General features: G+C 59.4%; 1 protein-coding gene across 5 annotated transcripts in view; it reads left to right on the top strand.

The window, feature by feature from the left end:
• Nucleotides 1-26,024, top strand: part of ABCA3 (ATP binding cassette subfamily A member 3) — a 41,514-nt gene that overhangs the window by 8,231 nt on the left and 7,259 nt on the right. For 4 of the 5 annotated variants that reach the window (XM_064592358.1, XM_064592361.1, XM_064592360.1 and 1 more), the window contains 21 exons: nt 234-477; nt 1,218-1,315; nt 1,428-1,692; nt 2,509-2,636; nt 3,305-3,470; nt 5,176-5,435; nt 6,901-7,017; nt 7,249-7,369; nt 11,882-12,055; nt 13,512-13,693; nt 14,353-14,493; nt 14,973-15,102; nt 15,307-15,461; nt 15,735-15,890; nt 16,147-16,357; nt 17,203-17,353; nt 18,605-18,703; nt 19,401-19,587; nt 20,496-20,799; nt 22,807-23,080; nt 25,652-25,856. In XM_064592358.1, the coding sequence (XP_064448428.1) occupies nt 1,262-1,315; nt 1,428-1,692; nt 2,509-2,636; nt 3,305-3,470; nt 5,176-5,435; nt 6,901-7,017; nt 7,249-7,369; nt 11,882-12,055; nt 13,512-13,693; nt 14,353-14,493; nt 14,973-15,102; nt 15,307-15,461; nt 15,735-15,890; nt 16,147-16,357; nt 17,203-17,353; nt 18,605-18,703; nt 19,401-19,587; nt 20,496-20,799; nt 22,807-23,080; nt 25,652-25,856 (3,480 nt within the window). In that variant the 5' untranslated portion in view covers nt 234-477; nt 1,218-1,261. The remainder of the gene's footprint in view (nt 1-233; nt 478-1,217; nt 1,316-1,427; nt 1,693-2,508; nt 2,637-3,304; nt 3,471-5,175; nt 5,436-6,900; nt 7,018-7,248; nt 7,370-11,881; nt 12,056-13,511; nt 13,694-14,352; nt 14,494-14,972; nt 15,103-15,306; nt 15,462-15,734; nt 15,891-16,146; nt 16,358-17,202; nt 17,354-18,604; nt 18,704-19,400; nt 19,588-20,495; nt 20,800-22,806; nt 23,081-25,651; nt 25,857-26,024) is intronic. The other variant, XM_064592359.1, reaches the window with a different exon arrangement.

Below are 26,024 nucleotides of genomic sequence, written 5' to 3'. Positions count from 1 at the left end.
ATGACTTTCAACTGATTGGGGCCAAATGTATAGTTGGCCTTTGTGAGAAAACACCTAGGAGCTCTCAAGGCGGGTCCTCTGGGCATTCACTAAGGGACGTTTGTCTAGGGCTTGCGCTCTCTCAACCCGCCTGGCGGGTGGTGTGCAGCTGCATCCGCCCACCTGCATGTGGAGCCAGTTCACTGAGCTCAGAACTTCCTGCGTACGTCACACAGGCTTCTCCCCACTTGCAGGACCGTGAGCACCAGGGGCCTACCTCCACTCCCCCTGCGCCCTCACCACCGTGTGGACGGGAACCAGGTGCTCTGGGGGGCAAGGGGGGCCCTCCACCTCCGCCGCCCACGTGCCCACCCTGGGTGGGTGCAGCTCCGTCCGCCCCCGGCCTTCATGCCCGCAGCTTCCACAACGCGGGGGTGCCGTGTCCTGGGCGTCGTGGGGTCTTCCTGAGCTCCTTCAGACCACCTCCTTCTGCGGCAGGTGAGTGTCTCATGAGTGTTGGGCTCCGTGTCTCTGCCACTCACACTAGAAGTCTGGGGAAATGCATTTCCCCAGGTGAGGGGAGACCTTTAGAAATCCCGGCTCTCGTTTCTGCTGGGTCTCCCATAGGACAGCCTCTCTACAGCCCTGCGCGGCCATATGTGCCAGGTTTAAACATAATACTCCTACGTGACATGGGGCAGATTTTCTCTGGAGGAAAATGACCACTGTCACGTGGAGGCCGCATACCAGTGCTCATGGTTAAAGCAGGAAAAACTGGTCCTGAGGGCCATCGTTCCACCCACAGGTCTGCCTACCACGTCCTGTCCCCTGGTCAGCCAGGCTGGCAAGGGCCCCCTCCCAGGCCTCTCCTCCCCGCCCCGCAGCTCTGGGCCAGCTGAGTGTGCTTTCACCGGTTCTGTGACCGTGGCTGTGGCCGGGGTGGCCAGTCGGCGGGAGAGGGGGGCGGGGGGATGCGCAGAGAGGTAGCACATTCATCCGAACCACAGGGGACACCTATATGGCATCTCCCGCAGGATGAGAGCCCCTCCAGCAGCACGTGGCCATAGAGCCTGTCACTGAGGGTGCGTCTCGGCAGGAGACCGGCCACTGCCTCGCAGCACGCTTTCTCCGTGAGTGGACGGAGCAGAGCTGGTGTCTTTCTCTGGTGGCAGACAGGACGCGGGGACGCGGGAGGAGGGCTTGTGTCTGAGGGGGGTCTCCCGCCCTGGGGCCCCCAGGTGCACCGCGGCCACCGTACACCCAGCCTTCCGTCAGCCTGAAGATGGCCGTGCTCAGGCAGCTGGTGCTCCTGCTCTGGAAGAACTACACTGTGCAGGTAGGCGCGTGCCCCCGTGCACCGGGCCCCAGGAGGGGCAAACCGAGGGAGGGCCCCGTGACCCCTGCCGGCCTCGCGCTCCCCCAGCTGGCTCCTTCCCTTTCTCTTGCAGAAGCGCAAAGTCCTGGTGACCGTCCTGGAGCTCTTCCTGCCCTTGCTGTTCTCTGGGATCCTGATATGGCTCCGCTTGAAGATCCAGTCAGAAAATGTTCCCAATGCCACCATTTACCCCGGCCAGTCCATCCGAGAGCTGCCCCTGTTCTTCAGCTTCCCGCCTCCAGGCGACACCTGGGAGCTTGCCTACATCCCGTCCCAGAGTGACGCCGTGAAGACCATCACGGAGATGGCACGGAGGACGCTGGTCATCAACATGAGAGGTGAGGTGTCCTCTGGGTCCCCTCCCGTCCAGCTATGGGGGACGAACCCAGGTGAGCCGCCCCAGCCAGTGGCCAGACTCAGCATCTGCCTTCGTTGGCGGGTCACTCGTTATAAAATGGGGACCACATGGGTGACCCCTGGAGCAGCACGGGCTCTGGAATCACTCCCAACGGTTCATGGTGGGGACAGCTCTGGAATTCCACGGGCAAGGTGTGCCGTGAGTGCGCCCTGCCAGCACCTTTCCTGGGTTGTGGTTTTGGGGGGACGGTTCTCGAAAAAGGCATCGGGAAGCCCGTTGAGGGACACGCCCAGTACATGCACCTGTCTCCTTGCCTCACTCTTTGCTTCCAGGATAAAAGTGTTACTGCTTTTCCTGCCTCCTCTTTGGTGTATACCACCTGTGGCCTATTGAATGCCCTGTGGCAAATGCTTCGGGGGAGGTTCTTGGCCCTCACGGAGCGATGACGGGAAGCCCTTTACGTGGTGTGGGGTCTGGTGACAGAGAAACCGTGTGACACATGACATTAGTGTCCACTCCCATCACGACACCCCACATGGCCAGAGACAGAGGCCACCCCGTGCAGGGAGGCCGCCTCCAGCTCTCCCCAGAAACCTGGCCGCCCTGATGGTAGGGTGCCGCTGGTCCCCACGGCAGCCAGTCTCTCTGCCCCCCACGAAAGCCTCCTGGACTCTGAGGACAGGGATACAAAGCCCTAGAGAAACCTGGACATTTGCAGTCTTTTCCTGAAAATGACCTGAAGCAGCCCAATTTCCCAGTAGAACGGGCACTCGGGCAACTCGCGGCTCTCCCACAGCTCGCGGCTTTCCCTCGGAGAAAGACTTTGAGGACTACATCAGGTACAACAACCGCTCCTCGAACGTGCTGGCCGCCCTGGTGTTTGAGCACACCTTCAACCACAGCGGGGAGCCCCTGCCTCTGGCGGTGAGGACCCCGCCCCACAGCCCCTCCCCCTCCTCAACCAGCCCAGCCTGTGAAGGCTCTCTGCCCACCCGCTGGGCCACACCTGGCTTCACCACCGGGCCGGGGAGCACGGCTGGGTCCCCGCCAAGGGTGCCCTGGTCCCGCTCTAGCCCGTCGGGCCAGCACGGCTGGGAAAGCCTGAAGAAGGCAGCCGGTGGCCCACTGCAGACCCCTTAGTCCTCCCACGTGTCCCCTGTGCGCCGTCAAGTGGGCAGGGGGGAAAGGAGCAGACACGTGGGACTTCCGGACACCAGCACTAGAATTTCAGTTATTTAAAACACGAGGAAGTCTTCCTGTCTGGTGGCATCAAGACCAGGAAATGATCCAGTTCCTCTAGCGTTATTTTGGGGACCCTCCACTGATGATCAGGGCGCCTTGGGTGCAGAGTTCCTGGAGGTGGCTGGCAAGACGGGGCTGGCAAGAACACCCCAGGAGCGCATCTCAGGGCTCCCTTCCCCACCCAGGGCAGGGCTACTCACCATGATGCTCCAGGACCCTGTGGATGTTGGGGGGGGGTTGGGGGGGTGTGGAGTTCACGGTAATGAACCCCTAAACTCTCTCGTTGGACACGATGTTTGCTTCTCTGTCTGGATCCCTCAGAGTGGGTGCTTTTCTCTTTGTTCCCGTAGGTGAAATACCACTTACGGTTCAGCTACACACGAAGAAACTACATGTGGACCCAAACAGGCTCCTTTTTCCTGAAAGAGACAGAGGGATGGCACACCACTTCGCTCTTCCCACTTTTCCCAAACCCAGGACCAAGGGAGCCTGCGTCCCCTGACGGCGGAGAACCTGGTGAGAAGCCACAGCCACAATCCCTCCCGGGGCTGCTGACGGGACGGTCACGGGGGCCCCACTTCGCGTCCCTCTGCAGAAATACTCCTTTAGGGCTGTTCGGTCTTCTGCCGCGTAGAGGGAAGGAAGCGTCCGGGAAAGCTGGCTCTGATGGGTTAAGACTGCCACATCCTTAGAGGCACTGTCCCCACTTCCCCGAGGACGAGTGCTCCTGAAGGAAACTTCTGTGTCTCAGTCTTAAAGAGGCTGCTATTGGTGTTGCGTCTGTGGGCTTGGCCTCATGCTTCCTTTCCCTCCGTGGCCTTTGCTGTGCATGGTTGTGTGGGCTTCGGGAGCTCTGTGGTCCTGGAGCAATTGTCCGGGGTCTGACTGTGCGAGCGGGGCGCCTGCCGAAGCCAGCTCTTGGCTGGTTGTGCCCCCTCAGTGTGCGCGTTGGTCTGTCCCGTGTGGCCTGGGCAGGCACACACAGGCCACACAGCATGTGCGTCTCCCCCGAAGCACGGCTGCCCTCCTGGAACAGAGCTGGGGGTGAGCAGGGAGTAGCCCAGTCCATGGGTCCTGGGTTGCGGAGAACACAGGGTTCCACCATCTGCAGGAGACAGAGCGTGTCCAGGTTTTGGTGGAAAAAACCAGGAATGTCCCGAAACGAAGTGCCAGGCGGCCAGGCAGGCAGGCAGGAGGAAGGGAGGCGGCGGCCAGTGTTTAGAGACTGTGGCTGGTGCCTGGGGCCAGCAGCAGGAGAGACTGTCCTCCTGTTTTTGGGTACACTTTCCTAAGTTTGGAAGCAGATTTCACTAGGTATAAATTCAAAATTTGCCCAAGAAGGAAAAGCAAGCAGGAGCCTGGGGAAAGCATTCCAGCGGATGACAAGGGTCCAGTCTTTTTATGTTGAGGACTCGATAGTCCACGCCAGGTGCGAGCACACGAAGGCCCTCAAGCCACGGCAGGGACGCAGGCCAGGCACACAGCACAAGCTCGGCGTGCTCCCCCAGCCCCATGTCCACACTCAGACCCACGGGGTCCCCAAAGGGAGTTCAGCCCCTGGAAGAGTCAGAAGGAAGGAGAAGATCCACATGCTGAAGGTGTTTGCCGTGGCTTTGTTTCTGGTCACAGACCTTTCAGCAGGGGGAGTGGTTGACGAGAGGGGGACTCCTCAGGGCTGGGAGCAGCCACGCCACAGTGGCTAACACACAGGCCAGGCTCTTCACTGGAATCCCTCACCCCTGGTCTGTCACTCCTCCTGCCTCACTGGCAGACTTTTATGACAGAGCATGTGGCGGACGGTCAGAGAGGGCCAGCAGAGAGAGCACAAAGCACTCGAAGGTCTGAGCAGTGGCCTTTGGACTGTGACGCCTGCCTCTCTTGAAGGCGCTAGCTCGGGTGGAAGGAAGTAAGGCTGCTACTCAGCGGGCCTCAAGATAGCAGGATTACTGTCGATTATCCTGGGGGGCCCGATGTAATCAGCGGGGTCCTCCAAAGTGGACAAGGGGGGTGGAAGAGAGGGTCAGACCAGTGCCGCCTGGCTGGTCTTGGGGGTGCGGGAAGGGGTCGTGTGTCGGAGATGAGGATGGGGCCCCCGTAGGGGCGTTAGGTGGCGTCGCTCCGTGGCCCTGTCCACCAGGGAGACCCCAGTATGGCTCAGGGCACGCGGCTGAGTGAGCGAGCAGCACCCGTGATGTGGCTTTTCCCACTGCTCCGCACTCAGGGTACATCCGTGAAGGCTTCCTGGCCGTGCAGCATGCGGTGGACAGGGCCATCATGCAGTACCACGCCAACGCCTCCACGCGTCAGCTGTTTGAGAAGCTCACCGTGATCGCGAAGAGGTTCCCTTACCCCCCTTTTATTTCGGACCCCTTCCTGGTTGCCATCCAGTACCAGCTCCCCCTGCTGCTCATGCTGAGCTTCACCTACACCTCGCTCACCATCATCCGGGCCGTCGTGCAGGAGAAGGAGAGGAAGCTGAAGGTAGCCGTGCTCTGTGTGGCTTCCAACTGTCTCGGCGGGTTGAGTGCAGGCGCCATGCGCCGGGGGGAGGCAGCGAGCGGGGCGCTGAGCCATACGAGCAGCCGGACGTGGGGTGGAACGCCCACCGTGGCGCCGGCAATCCCAGGGCTTCTGTGAAATCAAGCCCGGTGCATCCAGGTCTTAAAACCCTGATAAAGCACCACATGTTGTGTGCAGTGCGCTGAAGCCTGACATGTTGAAAAGACCATGGTTTGGATGTGCTAGGTCAAGCAGAACACAGCGTTAAACTAATTTCACGGGTTCCTGTTAACTTTTTTGCTGTGGCCACTAGAAAACTCTAAATTATATACCTACTCACATCCAAATCCTGCTGAACAGAGCCACCCCAGGGGGACCAAACATTTTGGTTCGTGGCCGGGCAGAAGGCCCGTTCACTCTGCACGGGTCAGGCACAGCTGTAGGTCTGCACCACTAGGTGCAGTGGGAACGGGGGTAAGGAGTATGGAAGGTGTCCTTGCCTTAATCAAGTACAGCTGCACGATAGCGTCACCCATAAACTCATGCCGGTGACGCTGTCGAAATTACCCAGACTTTATTTGAAGTTCTTCCTTCGGCAGCAGCTGTGACACTTAGCATATTCTCATAGGTGCCACATCTGTGATCGGGGGGCTTGTAAGCAGGGGGCCACGAGAGGGGACGGGGTGCTGTCTGCGTGGGTGTGGGATGGGACAGCGGTGCAATGGTGTGATGTGGATGCTGGGGGCCGGGAGAGGGGATGGGGTGCTGCCTGCGTGGGTGTGGGATGGGACGGCGGTGCAATGGTGTGATGTGGACACTGGGGGTTGGGAGAGGGGACGGGTGCTGTCTGCGTGGGTGTGGGATGGGACGGCGGTGCAATGGTGTGATGTGGATGCTGGGGGCCGGGAGAGGGGATGGGGTGCTGCCTGCGTGGGTGTGGGATGGGACGGCAGTGCAATGGTGTGATGTGGATGCTGGGGGCCAGGAGAGGGGATGGGGTGCTGTCTGCGTGGGTGTGGGATGGGACGGCGGTGCAATGGTGTGATGTGGAAGGGGTTGGCAGCAGATGTGAAATGGCTCAGAAGCAAACGTTTATGCCCACAGATTCATAGATAAAACCAACATGGCGGAATGTTGAATGATTGTTGAATCTAAGTGGAGGGCAGGGGCACGCTGGGTGAGGGGCAAGGTGGGCTGATCCCTCCGGAAGCAGGCAGGGCATCCCAGGGGGGCAGCACCTAAGACCAGGGAGATGGAGGAGGAGGGCAGGGGAGGAGGGCACAGGTGAACCACGTCTTTTGCCTGGCGCGTGCTGAGCGTGTGTCCTGGGCGTCCCACTGCTGTCCCCTCTTGGCCCGTGGGCGACACCGCGCATCCGCACGGATGCACAGGCTCTGGGCCAAGGCAGCAGGTGCGTCAGAGTGCATGTGTGGGGCTCTCTCCCCAGGAGTACATGCGCATGATGGGGCTCAGCAGCTGGCTGCACTGGAGCGCCTGGTTCCTCCTCTTCTTCTTCTTCCTCCTCGTGGCGGTCTCCTGTGTGACCCTGCTGTTCTGCGTCAAGGTGAATGTGGCCTGGTGGAGAGCATGCCGGTGGAGGGGACTGGAGAGCCAGAGGCCCCGCAGCACCCCGGGGCAACCCCAGCTGCGGCCCAGGGCTTTGGGGCTAGTCGGCCCCTCTCCCACCCTCACCAGCTTCGTTTGAGGCCAGAACGTTTAAGGTCTTCCTGGTTTTGTCCCCACCTCCCCCGCCGCGGCCTGCCCTGCCCATGTGACCACCGGGATGCCCTCGCAGGTGAAGAAGGACGTGGCTGTGCTCACTCACAGCGACCCCTCGCTGGTCCTGGTCTTCCTGCTGTGCTTCGCCACCTCATCCGTCTCCTTCAGCTTCATGGTCAGCACCTTCTTCAGCAAAGGTGAGCCGGCCCGCCCCCAGGACCGTGGGCACCCCAGCGACCCCGGCTCAGGAAACCTGGCAGGTCCCTTCTGGGCGTCAAAGCAGCCCACAGGCCGGAAGGGGCTGTGCTCTGCACTTGGTCCTCGGGGTCCTCCCACTTGTATAATGTTGGAGCCTCAGGGAAGGCTGCCCGAGGGTGGGCGTGTCCCTGTGGGTGGGCGTGTCTCTGCTGGTGGACATGTCCCCGCGGTGGGCATGTCCCTGTGGGCGGAGTGTCCCCGTGTGTGGGCGTATCCCTGTGAGTGGGCGTGTCCCGTGGGTGGGCATGTCTATGCGAGTGGGCGTGTCTCTGCTGGTGGACATGTCCCCGAGGTGGCATGTCCCTGCGGGCGGGTGTGTCCCCGTGGGTGGGCGTGTCTGCGAGCGGGCGTGTCTCTGCGGGTGGACATGTCTCCACGGCAGGCGTGTCCCCGTGGGTGGGCGTGTCCCGTGGGCGGGTGTGTCTCTTCGAGTGGGCGTGTCCCCGCGGCGGGTGTGTCCAGCGGGCGGGTGTGTCCCCCGTGGTGGGTGTGTCCCTGAGAGGGGGTGGGCTTGTCCCCGTCTATGGGCGTGTCTCGCGGGGGGGGGGCTTGTCCCCCGCAGCGGGTGTGTCCCGTGAGCGGGCGTGTCCCCGCCGGGCTTGGACACTGTGGCCACAGGTGCGCGCTGCCCCCAGCAGAGGTGTGGTTTTTCTTTTTACCAGCGCTATGGTCTGAGGACTCGTGTCTTCTTTCAATCTCACATGATTTTGCTCTCACGTTCACCAGGTTTTGCGTTCCACGATCGGCGGCACTGTCTTCCGCTAGACCTCTGCTGGGGCCTCTCGTTTTGTCCTGTGTCTTCTTTTTTCGTTGTGGCAGAGTACACCTGACACTTGGCCACCGTCGCCATTCCTGAGCACAGTCAAGTGTCAGCAAGCCCGTGCACACGGTGGTGTGACCGTCCCCACCCCCACCCCAGAACTCTTCCGTCTTCCCACACTGAAGCTCTGCCCCGCTATGCACTGACTGGCCATCTCTCCCTGTCCCTGGAACCCACCGTCCACTGTCTGTCTCTGGGGCTGTGGCCACGCTAAGTAGCCCACATGAGTGGAATCACACAGTGCGCGTCCCTTTGTGGCTGGCTTCTCTCGCTGAGCCCACTGCCCTTGGGGTTCATCCCCGTCCTGGTGGGTGTTGTGAGGTTGTGTGATATTCTGCTGTGCGGATGGGGCACATTCTGCTCATCCACCCACCCGTCCACGCACACACGGGCTGCTTTCACATTTCAGCGCCCATGAGTCGTGCTGCTGTGAACTCAAGCGTGCAAGCACATCCTTGTACCCAGAAATGGAATTGCCGGGCCATGCGCTGGTTCTGTGCCTATCATTTGAGGAGCTGCCAGGCTGTTTCCCACAGTGACGCCACCACTTTCCATTTCTGCCCAGAGCTCTTGGGGCTCCACATCCTCACCCGCGCTCCTCATGTTCTGGTTTGGGTAGTAACCATCCTGGTGGGCGTGAGGCGGTGTTCCTCCTTCATGTCTCTCAGCTTCTTTTCCATACTTACGGAAATCTTTGTGCTGAGTCTGTGTGACTTCCTCACGGTTGTCTTCCAGTTCCCTGGTTGTCTGTTTGACTGTGAATGTTCCAGAATGTTCTAGAATCTACCAAGACTTTATTTCTCCTACCCTATTTCTCTCTTTCGAATATTCAGCTGATTCTTGTACACATCCACTTACTCTTGTTTCCTCATCCATTTTTGTGGGAAAACATCCCCCCCCCTTTTTTTTTTAGAAGGAAGCACTTCTTCACGTGCTCCTACGTCCACGACTCCCTGATCCTGAAGTCCCGTGTTTCCTATCGCACGCCTCCCCTCGGAGGACTCTGGACATGTGGCTCATCCCCAGATTTTGAGCACCAGCTGAGGCTTCTCTCCTGACATTCAGACTCACACACAACTTCCCTGAGATGCTCAGCGTGCATCTCCACCCGAGCATGTCCATCACCACCTCTTGACCTTGTCCTCAGAAGCCCATTCCCTGTCTCTGCTGGGAGTACCCTGTTCTTCCTGCCACTCACCAAAACACCTTGGGAATCATCCCTGACATCCTTCTCTCTCTCAAGTTCTGCACCACATCCGAGCAGAAGGGCAGCTCGAATCCCCGTCCCCGCCACCTCCACTGCCCCACCCATTAGCCAGGTTCCCGTGGTGGCCTTGAGCTGTCTTCCTGCTTCTGCCCTGGCCACCCTTCAGCTCTGGACATGGCCAGTAGTGTGAGCCTCCAGAGCCTGGCACTCTTCCACTCAATCCTTCCTGTGACCGTCGGCCTCACTCAGAGGGAAAGCCAAAGGTTTTGCTGAGGCTGCAAGGCCCTGCCCAGCCTCTTTGCTCTAGGCTGGCCACACCGCCTTCTAACACTCTTGCCTCAGCCAGGTCGGAGGTTTTCAAAGTGCAGTCCACAGACTCCTGCGGACTTACGAGTTTCTTAGGGGGATTCACAAAGTCAGAACTATTTTTATGAGACTACCCAGATGTCGTTTGCCTTTTCTACCATGTTGATGTGTGCGCTGACAGGCAAAGAAGCAAAGGAAGGTAAAACCGTGGGCTCTGAGTGCCAGTCAGGACAGGCCCCAAGCTGCACTGGGCGTCATCCCTGCGCATGCTCCAGCAAGCAAACGACAAACGAGAAGTGTTGATTTCACTCAGAAGTCTCCTTGATGAGCAGCAAAATTTATTAATTTTATTAAACGTTGACTCTTAAGTATACTTTTTAAACATTCCGTGGGATGAAATGGGATGTTTGCATAAAGTGCTTGTTGCATACTCAAGGGTGATGATTGTCTTGAGGAAAAGCTTGTGGGTGGCACCTGAGTTGTCAGCTAAATGAGCCCCTTCCTTCCTTCCTTCCTTCCTTCCTTCCTTCCTTCCTTCCTTCCTTCCTTCCTTCCTTTCTTCCTTCCTTCCTGGAACACCATTTTTGCTTAAAAGAACCACCCCCGGACTATAATTACTCAGGTCACCTGGGTGTTTGGCAGGCATTTTTCTCAAATTTGCAGTGTCTTTTAAGGAGAACAACTGACAGCATCTGACAGCTTTCAAGTGAAAAATAGGATTTTACGAACTTGAAGCTGACACCCAGAGCTTGATGGTGTCCCAGCACTTAGCCTCTTAGGAGACTGGCGATTGTTAATCAGCCAATGTGATTTTTCTGTATGTTGTACAATAAAACATGTCCACACTTGGAAGATCTGCGTAGCTCAACAAACAGTACGTTCCGCACGACCGACGCATCACATTACAAAATCATGCCTGAGGAATAACCCCTCCAAAGTGCAAGGCAGACCAGCAGATTCTCACATAACCGAGCGTGAGAGGCTCATCGGTCAGTCTGGGTCCACATGGCAGCCGACCTTTGAGACGAGCAGCTATGGAGTGGTACTTGAGTGACTCTGTATCTAGGAAGAAGAGCTGCAAGTATCTGAGAAGGCTGTCCACGTACCCTCCCTTGTCCAGCTGCCAGCCTGTGTGAAGCTGGTTCTCTTCAGGGGCTTCGTCCCCAACAGCATAGTATGACAGGGTGACCGCAGAACAGCCGTAATCCCTTAAATCGGACGCTGCAGAGGCTTGCAGATATGGAACACAATGCCACTTGCCTCGCTCAATTGTGGGAAATACAGCTGACTTTCATGAAAATACTTATGTTCAGTTTTAGTGGGTTTGTTATCGTTCTGAAAAATCTTTAAATTTTCTTAGTACTAATTCGCGATCCCGCAAGAACTGGTATGCGTATACATGCGTCTGTGACCCACACGAGCACACGTTCTCTGATGTTCTCAATCACTTTTAAGACCATAGAGGGGTCTTACGACCAGAGCATCTGAAGGCTGCCAGCACAGACTGCAGCCATGCCGTTCTCCCTGTGACTCCCCCATCACGCCTTTCCCACATGTTACCTTCCCGTCACAGCTGTCCTTGGCCCACTGGCTACTGTCGCTACCCCAGCCCAGGGGACACCTGGTCCCCATCTGTGCCTTGCTGCTCTGCACAGGGCTGTCCCCACCCAGCACACTCTGCTCTGCTCCATTACTCTGCGCCCCCAGTGGGTTACAAGGTCCGGGAGGGGAAGAGCTCATGTGTGTGGTTGTGGGAGGTTCCCCGGTGCCCGGCACAGGGCCTGTCTGTGGAACGGATGAGTGAATGACAGGGGACGGACCAGGTGAGAAGCAGGGCTGGGCTGGGCCGTGTCCACTGTGCAACGTCAGGGTGAAGTCTGCAGGAGAGGGCTGGGGACATCTGTGTGTGGGTCCCCGGGATGGGGAGGGCGTGTGGCCCCAGGTGGGGTCACGGTCCCTGCAGAACATGCACCCTGACAAGAGGATAGGCCGCGGGCCGAGCCTGGGGTCCCCCAGCCCTGGCGCCCGCATCCCCGCACGCAATGGCCAATGCCGGGCGGGGTGGGCAGCCCGGGCTCTCCCCTGCATTCAACACACTTGTCTTCTCTCCATCCGTAGCCAACATGGCAGCCGCCATAGGGGGCTTCCTCTACTTCTTCACCTACATCCCATACTTCTTCGTTGCTCCCCGATACAACTGGATGACTCTCAGCCAGAAGCTGCTCTCCTGTCTCCTGTCCAATGTTGCCATGGCGATGGGAGCCCAGCTCATAGGAAAATTTGAAGCAAAAGGTGAGTCTCTTCCTTCTGACGAGCGGCCCTTGCCGACTGAGTTACTAAGAGAGTGTGCTCAGGGCCACCTCCAGCACGCTGCTCCAGCTCCGAGCAGGACAGCTCAGCGAGCGGGGCAGGGGACGGCAGGTGCTCCGTGGTGGGGAGGCTCTCGCCTGGGCAGGAGCCCCGGGGGAGGCAGGCCAGACCCGGACGCTCAGAGGACAGAGCGCTAACGTGCCCAGTGCAGCGACGGCCACCACTCGCCCGGAGCTCCTTGCCCGGGAGCAGCTGGGGCTGTGAGAGAGCAGACCTCTGAGCCTCTGCCTGCGCCTGGGGTGCTCAGAATAGTGAGGCCCTGGCCTCAAGAGTCTGTGGGTGGTGACCAGCCCCCAGTTCTTGGTCAGGTGGCAGAACAGGTGCCTCCCCGCGCAGTGAGTGGGGATGAGGGAGAAACAAGTCACAAGCCAGAACTGTTCTTGTGATTTTCGTGTAAACATCACAGGGGTTGAATAAAACACGTCTTTGGGCACAGGGGCCGCCTGCTCGGGTTTCAAGGGTGGGGTCCAGCCTGCTCCTCTGAAAGTTGGAGAGGCCCCCGTTTACCCTTAGAGCCCACCTGCTGGGGGGTGTCCTCCCGGGAGGACCTTGGAGGGGTGGAGGGGGCTGTCACCGCCAAGAGGAGGCAGGAGGGTGAGCGTGAGCTTCTGCATGGCTATGGCGTTGTGCTGGCCTTTCCCGTCTGGGGACGGACCTGTGCGTCTGCGGGCGCTGGGCCCTGTGCTGCCCGGCTTCTCTGTCTTGGGCTTCATGGTCTCGTGGTCTCGTGTCTCATGGTCCTGGCTGCTGTGGTTTTCTAGCATGGGTCTGTGGGAGGAGGGAGGCCACAGATCATCCGTGTGGCCTTAGTTTTCATTAGAGTTGTTTTCTTCCGTGGCGGTGTCTTCTCGCGCTTCGGCCTTTAAATGTCTGTGTTTCTGTGTTTAACTGTGTATGGTAAATGTAGACTTTTTCAATGCACTGCCCCTTCCAGGGTTCAAATACTTTCTTAAAAGCCATTAACTAAGAAGAACGTAACTGTAGAGCAACTCTTGGTTTTCAAAGTTCTACACCAATTTTACTTAAAACAAACTTCTGGTTGCTTGAAAGTGACCAAAACCAGAGCACAGCCGCTTGGAGCCGACAGAGGGTAGCCGGCCATGCGGAGGCTGCGGGCACCGTTTGGGCTGCGGTGTTTCAAACCAAACAGAAGGCAAGACCTGTGGGCACCACAAGTCGAGCTTTATACATGTCTCAAGTGCTTCTATTTTTTGAAAAGACTTGTACTAAACATACACTATTCATGTGGGCCTTCCCTGAATCATACACATGTATCTGTGTATTTGCACGGTTGCACCTGTGGATGGTGCGTGTGCATACATGTACCATGTACGTGGACACACATGGATGAGCATGGAGGTCGTGCTCTGTCTTCCAGGCGTAGGCGTCCAGTGGCAAGACCTCCTGAGTCCCGTCAATGTGGACGACAACTTCTCCTTCGGGCAAGTGCTGGGCATGCTGCTACTGGACTCTGTCCTCTATGGCCTGGTGACCTGGTACGTGGAGGCCGTGCTCCCAGGGCAGTTCGGAGTGCCCCAGCCCTGGTACTTCTTTGTCATGGTGAGTGCCGCACGCTGGCTGCCTGTGTTGGGGGTAGAGGTGCCCTCCGCACACACCCGGGCCCCTCCAGTCCCTGGCACGTGACCCAGCCCCATGTGCGGTCAGTGAGCCGTGTGTCCCCAAGGCCCTGAGACCCTCCACTGCCCGAGATGAGCCCTGCACTCCAGGGTCTGCGAGATCCCACCACCAGAGATGAACCAGGCTGACCCCGTGCTATGTAGCCCTTTGGACTGTTTTTCTACGCACATACATATCACATACACATGCTTGTGTTTATAGAAAGGGGATCATGCTGGAAAGATGCCTGAAACTTGTTTTTTTTTTTAACCTGACTTAGCTATCTTAAATATAAACGTGTGGATCTGTTTATAAACATACTTTTAGATTTTTACATATACACATTTGTAAGTTTTGTTTTACTTCTCTGGATTATGTTGTCTGCACTTTGGGTAAGCCTGCCAGGGACCAAGTGCCCAGACAGCAGGTCAGGAAGGGGCTCCGAGCCTCCCCAGGATAGAGGAGGGAGGAGACACATTCCCCCGGGCGGAGGGTTACATGCTGCGTGTATTCAGCGTGTCGGTAAACATGTTGCCGTTCATCACACACAAAATGAACCGACACGGGTCGGTTACTTGAGACCCGTCTGATTTCCATCCTAGCCATCGTACTGGTGTGGGCACCCGCGGACAGTTTTGGGAAAAGAAGAGGAAGACGACCCAGAGAAAGCGCTCAGAACGGAGTACTTTGAGGCTGAGCCGGAGGACCTGGTGGCCGGGATCAAGATCAAGCATGTGACCAAGGTGCCACACCCCGTGGGCTGGGCGGGTGTGGGGACCTTGTGAGCCACAAGGCGTGACACATGCCACCTTCCCCAGGGCTCTCTCCAAGCCAGGTCCTGGTCCCATGGCTGCCCTCTGACCAGCTGTCTGGGCACCAACCACTCCCCAGGCTCCATCCCCAGGGCCCGGGGGACTCAGGCTTGAGTCAGCACCACCTGGACTTAACCTCCCATCAGCTTTGCAGCAAACACTTGCTGTGCTCACTGCACGGGGACGGTTGTCAGGGACGGATGTGGGGGACCTGCCCAGTGGGGGTGGGGGAAGCGCTGGGGAGCAGCATGGCCTCCAGTCAGCCTCTGCCCGAAACTTCCCACCTCTGCACTGACTGGTGGTGCTGGGCATGGGCTCCCAAGCCCCTCTGGGTGGGCATTCCAGAGGGCATTCTGGAGGCAGTCGGGGGTGGGGCCTGCAGTCCAGGGCGTCCTCTGCCTTTGCTGCAGGTGTTCAGAGTGGGGAACAAGGGCAAGGCGGCCGTCAGAGATTTGAACCTGAACCTGTACGAGGGGCAGATCACGGTGCTACTGGGCCACAATGGCGCAGGGAAGACCACCACCCTCTCCATGCTCACAGGTGAGGGGCCGTGGCCCTTGCTCTGGCAGCCCCACCACAGGCCCACTCACCCACTGAGGCGGGACCAGGCTCGCCCGCAAACTCATGGCCAGGGTGCTCGGTAGAATGAAGCAAAGCTGCATGAATAGGACCCGGGCCACCCTCGTGCCGAGCAGAGGGTATCTGTGCTGAACTCACACCTCTGGGTCCTCTGCTTGGCCCTAGGTCTCTTTCCCCCGACGAGCGGACGGGCGTATATCAATGGGTACGAGATTTCACAAGACATGGTTCAGATCCGCAAGAGCCTGGGCCTCTGCCCACAGCACGATGTGCTGTTCGACAACCTGACCGTCGCAGAACACCTGTATTTCTACGCACAGGTGAGCCGGCGGCTCAGCGGACTCAGGTCGCGTGCTGGTTCTGTGGCCTGTGTGCTTGCGCCCCAGGGCGTGAGCCCTCAGCCCCCCAGCAAACAGAACACACTCTGAGCAGCGTTCGCAGATCTGCACTGGGAGGCGGGGAGGGACGTCAGGGCACCAGGTGCAGCTCACGGAGAAAAGGGAATGACACCAAGGCCAGGCTCCTCGAGGACTGGACGGGCCAGCCTCCCAGCAGGAGCCCCTGCCGGACCTCTCCGTCCCCCGCTGTTGCAGCTGAAGGGCTTGTCCCGTCAGAAGTGCCCTGAAGAAGTCCAGCGGATGCTGCACGTCCTCGGTCTGGAGGACAAGCAGGACTCCCTGAGCCGGTTCCTGAGTGGGGGCATGAAGCGCAAGCTCTCCATCGGCATCGCCCTCATAGCGGGCTCCAAGGTAGGCGGGCGGGAGGCCCCGGGGCAGGGCCCTGCGCACGCAGATGGCCGCTCGGGACGGCCGCACGGAGGCATCGGGCTCCAGGCCCCACGCGGCACGGGCTGGCTGTGGCCCCCGGATCGCTGCAGAGCAGCCTGGCCAGGGCGGGATGGCCACGTCTTCACCAACTGGAGCCTCACAGGGCCTCCCGCACAGCCAGCCCGGGCCTGCCACGCGGCTCTGCCACCGCCCCCAGCGGCCACTGCTCTGCCTGCAGGTGCTGATGCTGGACGAGCCCACCTCGGGCATGGACGCCATCTCCAGGAGGGCCATCTGGGACCTCCTGCAGCAGCACAAGAGTGACCGCACCGTGCTGCTGACCACGCACTTCATGGACGAGGCTGACCTGCTGGGGGACCGCGTGGCCATCATGGCCAAGGGGGAGCTGCAGTGCTGCGGGTCCTCGCTGTTCCTCAAGCAGAAGTATGGTGAGCAGCGCGGGTGGATGGGCGGCGGGGGCAGGACTGCCTCCCTTCCCCACGGGGCCCTGTCCCTGGCCTGGAGGGTCCCTGAGGCTAGGAGAGGGGCCGTGATAGGAGCAGGGAGCAAAGGAGCAGACAGTCTCGAGTTGGTTAGGATGGCGTCCAGCTGTGACCAGGGAAGAGAAGAGCAGCCAGCACCAGCCGAGGCCACGGAGACCAGTGGTGCCCTTGGAGAGACCACGCTCGGTAGCGTAGAGGCTCTCGAGCCGATGGCCCGTGGCACGGTCCAGGACTGGTGGTGGTGCATGGTTTGCCACGTGAGCGTGGCTTCCTTTCTCGAGGGCAGCTCGTGGTCTGACACAGTCTAGCGTGGCGGGTCCACCCAGGTCCCGCCCACAAGGGAAGCAAAGACAGAAGCTGAGCTCCCCTCCTCAGATGCCCTGGGAGGTGCATGCCTCATTCCCGCAGCTTCCCCCTCAGGCTGGAGGGAGGCTGGAGAGGGCGGCCGGCATCCCCAGGGCTCCCTTGTGGAGAAGGCAGGGAGCATGCGTCTCGGGGACAGTTCCTGCTGCAGCCTCTGAGACTTGGAGTCTGGAGTCCGGAGTCCTGCTTGGGCCTCGTGTCCTTACCATGCAGCAGACCCCCCTCCCCCCCACCAAGTCTTCCGGCATCTCTGCCCAGCAGAGGACAGGGAGGCCAGGCCCGCAGTACGGCGGGCACCCAGGGGCTCCGAGGTGCATTCCCGCGGCTCTCTGGCCCCTTCCCCATGAGCCTGCCCTCATCAGGAGCCCGGGGCCAGGGGAGACAACCTCTGCGGGAGATGGCATCACATGGGGGTCCTTGCTGTTCAGGTGCAGGCTACCACATGACGCTGGTGAAGGAGCCTCACTGCGACCCTGAGGCCATCTCCCGGCTGGTGCAGCACCATGTTCCCAGTGCCACGCTGGAGAGCAGAGCTGGCTCAGAGCTGTCCTTCATCCTCCCCAAGGAGAGCACGCACAGGTGCGCATCCCGGGGCTGCACAGGCACATGCCAGAGGAGGGGGCTCCATGGTCCTCAGGGGCTCCAGGATTAGATGACCCACCTTGTCCCTGTTGGGCTCAGCCAGCGGGCCTGTGACAGCACAGGGTGAACTAGCTTGCTGGGCCTGGCAGGCAGGCCTCCCAGGGCTGCAGAGCCGGCAGACCTTCCCGTACCTGGAGGGAAAGTGTCTGCGGCCCCCAGCCGGGTCAGGCCCGCACGGCAGCTACTCCGAGTTCCTGTGGGATCCTGCATTTCTGTCTCTTCCTGGTGTCGGGCTTGGAGTCCTGCAGACCCCTGGTGTGGGGGGTAACAATCAAACTCTCGATTCACATTCAGAAACTGCGGGTGTAAATCTGGAAAGTACATTTAATCTTTCAAAGAGCTCAATTGACTGGTGTGGTTTTAATAAATTCATAGGGTTCCCCGACCCGGTCATGCCGTGACTTCATCAACATCTGCACTGTGACCACGCGCACATGGTTTTCTTCCCAAAATATGCTAGTGAACCTTCTAGAAAACTCTTTGTCTGAACCTCCAGTGACCCCCCCCCCCTTTAGAATAGAGTCCCAATAGCAGGGTAAATGGTACCAAGTTCCCTCCTAGAAAGGAGGTGTGTTTGACTTCCCCGTCAACAGGATGGCAGAGACACCATTTTACCCCATGGCTGCCAGCCTCCAGTAAGGTTTTCTTAAACATCTGTGTATCCAGTGGGTGAAGTGGCATTTTGTGTTTTTCTGTTCCTGCCAGCAGGAGGTGGAGCCTGGCTGCTATGCGGTGTGCGTTCCTATCTCTTGCTCGTTTGTCCATCAGAGTGTTTTATATCTTTATTATCAGCCATTTTTTGCTGTGGTTTTTTTTCCAGTTGGTCATTGACTAATTTTGTGGGATTTGTTTCCCACGCGGATACTTTACGTGTAATGGGTCATACCGTTTACTTTGGGATTTTTTCCTATGAAGCACTACCCCAGAGTCAGATGAATATTCACCAGTTTCTTTAGGTTTGTTCTGTGATTTCATGTGGACGAATACTACGGAATGCCCCACAGGCCCAATACTCAGGGCAGAAGGTCCCGTCGGGACCGAAAAGGGGGAAACCAAGCCCGACCTCAGGGTTTCTTTGCAGTGGCTTTTCAAGGACGGAGGTCCCTTTGCTCCCCCAGACTGCCCGGAGAAACAGGCTGCCTCAAAAGTCACTGAGACGCGGCTCTTCACTCGGGGTCTTGTTTCCAGGTTCGAAAGTCTGTTCGCTAAGCTGGAGAAGCAGCAGAAGGAGCTGGGGATCGCCAGCTTCGGGGCCTCAGTCACCACCATGGAGGAGGTCTTCCTCCGGTCAGTAGATGCGCATTTCCAACAGTCTGGGCGCACGTGCCTGTTTAACGTGAGACAGTGAGGCAGCCCCTCACCCCACATCCCCAAGGGCAGCCAGACAGCCGGCTGCAGGCAGGGCCCCACGAGCCCCACGGCATTCACCAGGCAGAGGGCCGCTGAGCTCAGGTCTCCGGAAACTTCTGCCCCTCCCTCATGGGGAGTGTGCAGGTGTCCCGGGGGCCCCTTCCTGGAGCAGGTGTCTGTCTGTGATGAAGGTGGGGGCTGGACAGGCAGACCCCCAGAACTGCGGGCACACGGCGGGGCAGGGACGACAAACGTGTTTACCAGACTTGTCTTGAGTGCTTATTTGGCAGACAGGGTGTTAAGAACTAGAAGTACAAAACTGGTGTGAGGTAAAGGTCTGTGCTTGAGGATCCTGGGTCCTAGGGGAGGCAACAGAGTGGCCGGCCTCCCTGCCTACACTCCCCACACACGCCCGGCCCATTTCCCAGGGAGGTCCTCATGGGCAGGGCCTTGTCTGGATGTCTCTGCCGGACTCCACTTGGCTGCGGTGCCTGGAGTCTGGGGCATCTATGGATGAGTGAGTGAGGAAATGAACCGCCTACCAGCCGGCAAAGCCAATGGTGTGCTCTTCCTCCCAGTGGGACGGCATCCGCGAGGAGCCGAGCGCTGACCAGCCTCTCGTGTCTCGGCGCAGGGTCGGCAAGCTGGTGGACACAAGCATGGACATCCAAGCCATCCAGCTCCCTGCCCTGCAATACCAGCATGAGAGGCGGGCGAGCGACTGGGCTGTGGACAGCCACCTGTGTGGGGCCATGGACCCGACCAACGGCGTGGGCTCCCTGATCGAGGACGAGTGCACCACTGCCAAGCTCAACACTGGGGTGAGCGCAGAGGGCTGGGGGGCCCCTGAACCCCACCTGTTGGCATCCACGGGGGCCGACGAGGGCTTGCGGAGGCTCAGCTCCCTGGGAAGAAAGTAGATTGCAGGTCACGCAGTCATGGCAGAGAGAAGGAAAACCCGGAGCATTTTTTTTTTTAAAGATTTTATTTATTTATTCATAAGAGACAGACAGGGAGAGGGAGAGGGAGAAGCAGGCTCCCCGCTGAGCAGGGAGCCCGATGCGGGGCTCGATCTCAGAACCCTGGGATCATGACCTGAGCTGAAGGCAGACGCTTAACCATCTGAGCCACCCAGGTGCCCAACCCAGAGCATTTTAATCAGCAACTGTCATTTCCTCTTGTTGTCACTGGGCCGCTCATGAATGAGCGAACATTGCACATGATGCTCATGGTGCTCTGTGTACCGAGGGCTAGCCGTAGGCCTCGTGCTCGCTCAGTGAGGTAGAGAGCAGCATAGGCCCCATTTTGCAGACAGAACACGGGGGGCCTGAGCCCAGGGGCACAGCTGGCGTGTGGCTGAGCAGGCCTCTGACCCTCTGACCCCGGCACCCACTCTGGGAGGACAGCAAAGGGCAGCCCCTCTGCTCCCATGTGAGCGCACGCCGGGTCCTCCCACCAGGATCAGGGGAAGGGCAGAGGCTTGGCTCCCCTGTGGGACCGCAGCTGGTCCCCCAGCGCCCGGCGCCCGCCTGGCCTCCACGGCAGCGAGACCACCTCCCCCAAGGCCACGTCATGTTACTGAAGGAGTTTTGCGAGCGGCCCTAGGGCCTTGGGGTGCATGTCAGCCCGAGGCCCCAGGCTTGCATTTGGACCGGCCGCTGCTGCTTCTGGGTGGGGGTCCCACGCTGGCCTGCGTGGCAGCCGTGGCAGCTCGTCCCCTCTGCCACAGCTCGCCCTCCACTGCCAGCAGTTCTGGGCCATGTTCCTGAAGAAGGCCACGTACAGCTTGCGTGAGTGGAAGATGGTGGTGGCCCAGGTCCTGGTCCCGCTGACATGCGTCACCCTGGCCCTCCTGGCCATCAACTACTCCTCAGAGACCTTCGACGACCCCAGGCTGGAGCTGACCCTGGGGGCATACGGCCGAACCGTTGTGCCCTTCGCCGTTCCGGGGGCCTCCCGGCTGGACCAGCTGCTGGCAGAGCGTCTGAAAGACATGCTGCAGGCTGAGGGCCAGGAGCCGCGGGAGGTGCTGGGTAAGGGGCGGCCGCGGGGCTCGGGCCGAGTCGTCTGAGCCCAGCTGCTCAGCCCAGACGCCATGGGCATCCGGGCCGGTTGGTTCCTTGCGGTCCCGTGCACCGTGGCATGTTCAGAAGCACCCCCCTTCCCTGGTTCCGTCACGACATCCAAAAACGCCTCTAGACGTTGCCACTGGGGGAGAAGGCCATCGCCCGAGTCAGAGGGAGACATGGGGCAGCGTCTAGGGCTAAGGTTTGCCCAGGCAGCCGTGGACCAAGGTTGTCTGTTTTGGGGCCGTTGTAGGTGAAATGCGAAACCTCCGTGGCCTCTGTTTGCCGGGCTGGTCACAACGTGCACTGAGGGGACTCAGCGCTTTCTTCCATCACATCAAACCCGAACCATCCACGTCCTGGTGGTGGCAGCCGGACATTGCCCTGGGCTGAGAGCAGACCTCGCGCTTGGGTTAAAAGGGTCATGTGGGAAGGCTGGCTCGGTTCACCGCTCCCCTCCCACATCCCGGCCGGTACACTGGGTTGCCAGCCGATCTTGGCAGGAATCAGGTTCTTGTTTAGGAAAAGGCTGAATGCCCCTGGCACAGGCCAGCCTTGCAGTGGGCACTGCTGCTGGGGAGGAACGTGAGCAGCCCTGCCCACCACCGTCACTGGGTTAGCCCCGCTGAGACCGCGGTGGGCGCTCTTGTCATCTCCGTGCCCCCCCAGCCTTGTTCACTGGCTGCCACCCAGCCTGGCCCCAGGAATTTGGGGCTCTCATGGCACACGGTGGCTCTGGGGCATTCGGGACATAGCCTCAGGTGCCCCTGGCCTGAGTCCTCCTGGACGGCCGAGATGTCCATTCCCTTGTCAAGCATGCGAACCCGCGGTTTTGACTACCTCGCTGTGTGGTCTTTTTACGCTGTATTTAAGGACATCTGATTCTTTTCCTTGTGTAATGACAGCTATGGCAGGCTGGGGCGGATGGAGCCTTTGTAACTATTTAAGTTAGGGCTCACAGACATGTCCCTGTCCCCTCACTGACCCTGGGTCCCGTAGGGCAGGTGTCCTTGTTGGACTCATTTACAGCTGAGTGAGAGGCAGGGCCAGGGCAGCGAGGGTGTAAGCGGGTGCGTGTGATGCTGGACCATGCAGCCAGCAGGGAGCATAGGGCAGACCCCGGCACCCCTGGTCAGACCCCCTTCTCTCCAGGCATCTGCCAGGGAGCCAAGTGAGAGCCAGCAGGACTGTCCAGAACCCGAATGCCCGGTCCAAGACCTGAAGTGAGAGTTGGCTGGGGTTCTTCCGGGTGACGAGGGAATGCTCCTCCTCCCTGCACCCCCCTCCCCCAGGCCACTCTTTTTTTTAAAGATTTTATTCATTTATTTGAGAGAGAGAGCACGCGCACGCACAGAAGGAGAGGTAGAGAGAGAAGCAGACTCCCCGCCAAGCAGGGAGCCCGATGTGAGGCTCAATCTGGGGACCCCGGGATCATGATCTGAGCCGAAGGCAGACGCTTAAGTGACTGAGCCATCCAGGCATCCCAGGCCATTCTTTTGAAAAATCATCTTATTTTTTTCTGAAAAGGTACTTATTCATTCCATAGAAACTGGAACACCAGAAAAACAGGCAGAGGTCCTGTCTAATTGCCCCCCCAACGAGGGCAGCGCAGCCCCTCCCTGTCCCCTGGCCGCCCCTCCCTGTATCTGCTGGCCCGCCCAGCGCCCATCAGCTGAGACAGCTCTGCCTCCTTCTGAGCAGCCTCCTCCCTGCCATGCCGGCCCTGGTCCAAGGCTGCTCCTTTAGTGTCCCCCCCCAGGGGGCATTTGTGGGGCACAAGGAGGAGCTTACTCCGCCCACATGGCCTCCTGTGGCTACGGTGTGCCTGCTCACCAGAGTCCTGCAGCCTCAGGCCCTGCTGCTCCCATGACGTGGCTCCTCGGCCCGTGTCCTTCCTGCGGTTCCTCCAGAGCCTCAGGCACGCACCCCAGGGGGCTGTCCTCCGCCACTCACCCTGCCATTGTCCCCCCCCAGGTGATCTGGAGGAGTTCCTGATTTTCAGGGCCTCGGTGGAGGGAGGCGGCTTTAACGAGCGGTGCTTGGTGGCGGTGTCCTTCAGAGACGTCGGCGAGCGGATGGTGGTCACTGCCCTGTTCAACAACCAGGCATACCACTCCCCGGCTACTGCACTGGCCGTCGTGGACAACCTTCTGTTCAAGCAGCTGTGTGGCCCCCGGGCCTCCATCATGGTCTCCAACTACCCCCAGCCCCGGACCACCCTGCAGGCCGCCAAGGACCAGTTCAACGAGTATGTGTGCCGCCCCCGCCCCCTGCCCCTCTGCCAGAGCCCCACCCCCAACCATCAGGACCAAGCCCCCAGGGCAGTGCCAGGGACCACCAATGGCATTGTGTCTGCCTTCAGGAAGCTTCTGGGTTCTGGCCAGGGAACCCCTACCCTACATCTTCCTCAGCCTTTCATACTCTTTCTTTGGGTAGCTGGTGAGACCCTGTCCTCCATCCACTGAGGTCTCCGAGGGGGGACTCCTGAGGATTTGGAGGGCGGCCGGGCCCTCTTCCCAAGTCTGTACCCAGCTCTTGCTGACTGCTGTCCCCAGGGGTCCCAGCACACGGCCAGGATGCAGAACACAGCGAGGTCAGGGGTCGCTGCCCGAGGCAGCTGCGAGTCAGGAAGCCCCATGGACATCTCTGTTCTCAGGCCTTGTCCTGCCCTGATGCATGGGGGACTCTCCCCCACACTGGTTACAGAGTCCCCCAAACCCTGGGACCATCCAGAGAAAGCCCGAGAAAATCAGTTAATTTCAGAACCATCACCCCATGTAGGGCAATTAATGGGGTTGGCAGTTTCATCTTCACGCCCTGCCCCATACTGGACTGCACTCTGGGCCCTACGCAGACCCTACGCAGTCTCCCCCTCCACGACCTCCATGACCCGAAAGCAGAGACACGGTGGCCGTTGTCTGCCCCTCCAGGAGCAGACGAGCACACTGCAGGGTTGGAACCACACCACTCTGGGGCCTCCACTTTGACTGGGCCCTGGGGAGACAGGCCTGCGGGGCCTTCAGATCCGGGCGGGGCAGGGGCTGAGCCAGAACAAGGGGCAGCTCCCTCCCGGTGGGTTCAGTGTGGTGGACAGGGCGGTGGGACTCTGTTTTGTGTTTGCAGCGTGAGCAGATAGAACTGTGCACCCGTGTGTAACGTACGGTCAAATGGTCTTTAGCGTGTTCGGAGTGTGGGGCCCTCGGCATGCTTGCGGTCACTGACGCACGAGGTCACATTAGTTCCAAATGTGTGGTGAACCCTCACCACCTGGATCTGGTCACATCCCTGGTCACACGAGTTCCAGAGTTTTTTCTCCTGTGATGAGCAGTTTTAAGGTTGTCTCTCTGAGCGACTTTTCGACACGCGATCCAGGATCGCTAACCTTCACGGTAGTCCCCATGTTGTACGCGACAGCCCAGGACACGTTTATCTTACGACGGGGAAGCCGTACATGTTGACCCCTCACCTGCTGTGCCCACCCCCTACCCCCCACCTCTGGCAACCACCAATCTGTTCTCTGGGTCTACGACTTCCATTTGGATTTGGGTTTTTTCAGATTCCATACGTAAGGGAAATCATAGGGTATTTGTCTTTCTTTGTGTGATGTACTTAATTTAGCTCATTGTCCTCAAGAACCATCCACATTGTCACAAATAGCAGGATGTCTTTCTTTGTTGTGGCTGGAAAGTATTCCCTTGTGATTAGACCCTGGTTTCTTGATCCTGCCGATGGACACTTGGTTGTTTCTCTCTCGGCCGTTGTAAGCAATGCTGCCACGAACATGTGGGTTCGAGTTTTCGAGTTTTGAGTTTCCATTTTCTGAGAAAGTGCGATTTCTGGAGCATATGGTGGCTCTGGGTTTAACTTTCTGCGGGCCCTCCGCGCTGTTCTCCCGAGCGGCAGCCACCCCCATGTGCATTCCCACCCACAGCGCACGAGGGCTGCCCTCTCTCCGCGTCCTTGCCCGCACATACCAGACGTGAGATCTCTGTGAGGTGGTCTCTCCCTGCGGCTTTGATGGGCATTTCCCTGGTGCTTCGTGGTGCCCAGCACGTTCTCCTGTGCCTCTTGGACCACAGCGTGATTTTACTGAGTGAGCCGTCACGCCCGCGGGAGCCCCAGGACACAGCAGTCACTGCCGATCCTCCTTCCCCTTCTCCAAGCGGCCTCCGCGCTGTCCCATCTGGGGACGTACCTGCTCAGGACATCTCCTACTGATGGAATCGTATAGTGAGAGGCCTTTTGTGACTGGCCTCTTTCACTTCCAAGGCCCAGCCATGTTGTAATGTGTATCCATAATTCTCTGTTTCCAGCCAAGTAGCATCCAGGTGTCGAAATGCCATTTTTGAGACAGACGGGAAGTCTTTAAGCAGCAGAGTAACGCCCCCCGTGCTGGTTTCTGACAACCGATTGCAGAATGTGGGATGTGCCCAATGCGGGAGATGAGCCGCTGGGGGGGGCGGGCCTGGCCAGGGGGGAGCCAGCCACAGGGGGGTTCTCAGGAGATGTGGAAAGGCGGATCAGTGGTGGCCCGTCACCTGCATGTCTGTGGGGAGTGGGGGGCTGGGAGAGTGGTGCTGCCATCACTGGGGACCGGAGGCCCAGAGGAGGAGTTCTGGGGTGGATGAGATTTTCCCTGCTCTGAGACCCGCCCCCCCTCAACACACACACACAGCTCTGGCATTCTCTCTTAACCCCCATTAGCGGCTGGGCCGCTCCACCGCATGCTTTGGATGGTGACCAGTGACTCAATGAATGTCCCCTGCTGCCTGGTCCCCACCCAGTCCCTGACCTGCCCTGTCCCCCCAACCCCCCGCAGGGGCCGGAAGGGATTCAACATCGCTCTCAACTTGCTGTTCGCCATGGCGTTCCTGGCCAGCACCTTCTCCATCCTAGCAGTCAGCGAGAGGGCCGTCCAGGCCAAGCATGTCCAGTTTGTGAGCGGGGTCCACGTGGCTATTTTTTGGCTCTCCGCACTGCTGTGGGACCTCATGTCCTTCCTCGTCCCCAGTCTGCTGCTTCTGGTGAGGGCTGCGAGGTGCTGGGACACCCCCCCGCACGTCACAGGGGGCTTGCTCTGGGGCCCCTGCACTGACTGCAGCCAACCTGGGGTGCATGCCGGCTGCTCAGCCCCATCTGGGAGGGTGGCCGGGAACACCCCTCATCTGTGTCTGTACCCCCAGCCTCCGCCC

This window comes from Mirounga angustirostris, unplaced genomic scaffold (assembly GCF_029215605.1).
Source record: "Mirounga angustirostris isolate CCGP_5_RB_7025 unplaced genomic scaffold, mMirAng1.0.hap1 SCAF_5, whole genome shotgun sequence".
Lineage (NCBI taxonomy): Eukaryota > Metazoa > Chordata > Mammalia > Carnivora > Phocidae > Mirounga > Mirounga angustirostris.
The sequence above is the reverse complement of the archived record's forward strand: the minus strand, read 5'-3'. Positions and strand labels throughout refer to the sequence as shown.